The 2,500-nt window shown below is 50.9% G+C and overlaps 1 protein-coding gene across 15 annotated transcripts in view; it reads left to right on the top strand.

The window, feature by feature from the left end:
* The window catches only part of rap1gapa (RAP1 GTPase activating protein a), a 106,252-nt gene that overhangs the window by 90,781 nt on the left and 12,971 nt on the right, over window positions 1-2,500 (top strand). For 12 of the 15 annotated variants that reach the window (XR_007193298.1, XM_048240438.1, XM_048240428.1 and 9 more), the window contains one exon: window positions 255-386. The exons of the other annotated variants lie outside the window; for them this stretch is intronic. Coding sequence is in view for 11 of the 12 variants with exons in the window: in XM_048240438.1 (XP_048096395.1) it covers window positions 255-386 (132 nt within the window). In the remaining variant the exon portion in view is untranslated. The remainder of the gene's footprint in view (window positions 1-254; window positions 387-2,500) is intronic. 15 annotated transcript variants of the gene reach the window in all.

The raw sequence follows: 2,500 nt of genomic DNA on the forward strand, positions 1-2,500 counted from the left end.
GAACACTTTTTGGGGAGCTACTTGTTTTGCCCATGAGGATCAGTGCGGTGGAAGCTCTTTGGGTGTTTTGGGTGGGGTTCGGTGATTTTTTTTATTATTCTTCAAAGCAGGAGCCTGTCCCTGTCCAAGCCCATACCATCTCAGCACCACCAACACCCCCCCCCTCCGCCCCCCTTTTCATCCCCTCTCTGGGCTTCCTCCACCCACCGCCTCGGCAGCTCAACCCCCCTCCATCTCTGCGTTTCTCTCTGTAGCGGGTGATCCGCAGCAGAAGCCAGTCAATGGACGCCATGGGCCTCAGTAGCAAGAAGCCGCCCACAGTCTCCACTAGTCACAGCGGAAGCTTTATCCACAGCCTACCAGAGACCCCCAAAGTCCCTGTGCTAGTAAGTAGTACCCCCCCCCCCCTCAACCCGACCCCCCCCCACTCCTACACCAGACCCCTCATCCACCCCCAACCCCTCCTGGTGTTTCACACAGCAGCAGAGTCCTGACCTGGAAGACACCTGACCTGGATGAAGCCCCTGTCCAAACCTGACCCCACCACCACACCACTGGTGTGCCACCCCACCACACACACACACAATAACCCCCCAACCAATTAATCCACCCACAACACACACCGTACCAGTCTGCCTGTAGGCACCAGGTAACTGATGCCCAGTAGCTGCAGCAGAGCTAACCAGGGTGCTGTGTAGAGGATAAGAGACTAGCCTGGTGCTGTAGCCGTGCGATGATGCTAAACCGTTCTAAACCACCTCCTCACTCTAATGCTTCTAAAAAGCAGAAAGTCTGTGTCCACTCACTCAGGGCATATTGAGATTTAGCTCACATCTGCAACGAGTCTTTTTCATTTTCTGTTGGTCATGTGGAGAGACAGCCCAGCACGCTCCCAATCTCCTCCTCATCCCTCTCCCCCCCAGCCCCCCTCACGCCTCCCTCATCAGCTCCTGTGCCTTACAGTGTGCCTGTCAATGTGCAATCACAACTCTGGAGAGTGTGTCTGTGTGTGTGTGTGTGTGTGTGTGTGTTTGTGTGGCTGTGTGTGTGTGTGTTTGTGTGTGTTTGTGAGAGAGAGTGTGTCTGTGTGTGTGTGTGTGTGTGTGTGCAAGCCAGTATGTTTATTTATGTGTGTGTGTGTGTGTGTGTGTGTGTGTGTGTGTGTGTGTGTGTGTGTGTGTGTGTGTGTGTTTGTATTGGATGGCTGTTAATTGTGCATGCGTAGCGTGAACATTAGAGAGCTGGAATGTGCTGCATGCTTCCCAGAGGCGATGAGAATTTGAAAACATGAACCCAGTGCCGTATGCTCATTGCTCACACACACATGCACCCACACACACCCACACAGACACACACATGCGCACAGACACACACGCACACGCACGCACGCACAGAAGAATGAGAACAAAACACACTTGTCCTCTGCCTCGAGGGCCACGATCTGTGGCCAGGTTTTGATTATGATGCAAGAAGGTATGTGTGTGTGTGTGTGTGTGTGTGGAGCGTGTGTGTGTGTGTGTGTGTGTGTGTGTGTGTGTGTGTGTGTGTGTGTGTGTGTGTGTGTGCGGCTGCAAATAGAGTGGTGCTTTGAGAAATAAATGCCAGAGACTCCCCAGGTCTCCAGTAGCTTTCATCTCAGCTCCAGTCAACACAGTCACACCTGCACAGTCTGGCTGCGTTGGGAAGTGTGACTGTGGTTGTGTTGCCTGAATGTGTGTGTATGTTTGTGTGTGTGAGTGTGTGTCTATGTGTGTGTGTCTAGTGCATGCTGTTTTTTGGTTGATTGCTGTATATTCTGTGCCTTTTTTAATCCTGTATTTTTGTACTGTATGTATGTTGACATGTCTGCTTTTGTCTGTGTTTGTATGTTTATGTTTATATGTGCACTAGTCGGCTTTCAGTTTTTGCCCAAACGTGCCTCTGTCCATATCAAAGAGTGTGTTGGTATGCTTCTAGGTCTTAGTTGTGTTAGTGTATGCACAACTGTATGATTGTCTTTATACCAAAGATTATGTTGGTGTGCACATGTGTGCCAAGATACAGACACACACACACACACGCACACACACACACACACGCACACACACACACACACACACACCTACACACACACACACACACACACACACACAGTTCTGGGTCACACCTTATCACACAATACACACACACACACACAGTTCCTGGGTCCGGTCAGTCAGTGGTGCCTTATCAGGGTGAATATGAGGAATGAGGAGAGGCTGCTCCAGCGACTTCCTCGTCCTGCCCGCTGCGCTATGCTGCGTTCACTCTGTCTCAATGTGCTTCTGCACTCACTCTGTCTCATGCTTCTGCGTTCACTCTGTGTCTCTATGTGCTTCTGTCTCTATGTGCTTCATGCTGCGTTCACTCTGTCTCAATGTGCTTCTGCGCTATGCTGCGTTCACTCTGTCTCAATGTGCTTCTGCGCTATGCTGCGTTCACTCTGTCTCAATGTGCTTCTGCACTATGCTGCGTTCACTCT

Source organism: Alosa alosa, chromosome 4, assembly GCF_017589495.1.
Source record: "Alosa alosa isolate M-15738 ecotype Scorff River chromosome 4, AALO_Geno_1.1, whole genome shotgun sequence".
Lineage (NCBI taxonomy): Eukaryota > Metazoa > Chordata > Actinopteri > Clupeiformes > Clupeidae > Alosa > Alosa alosa.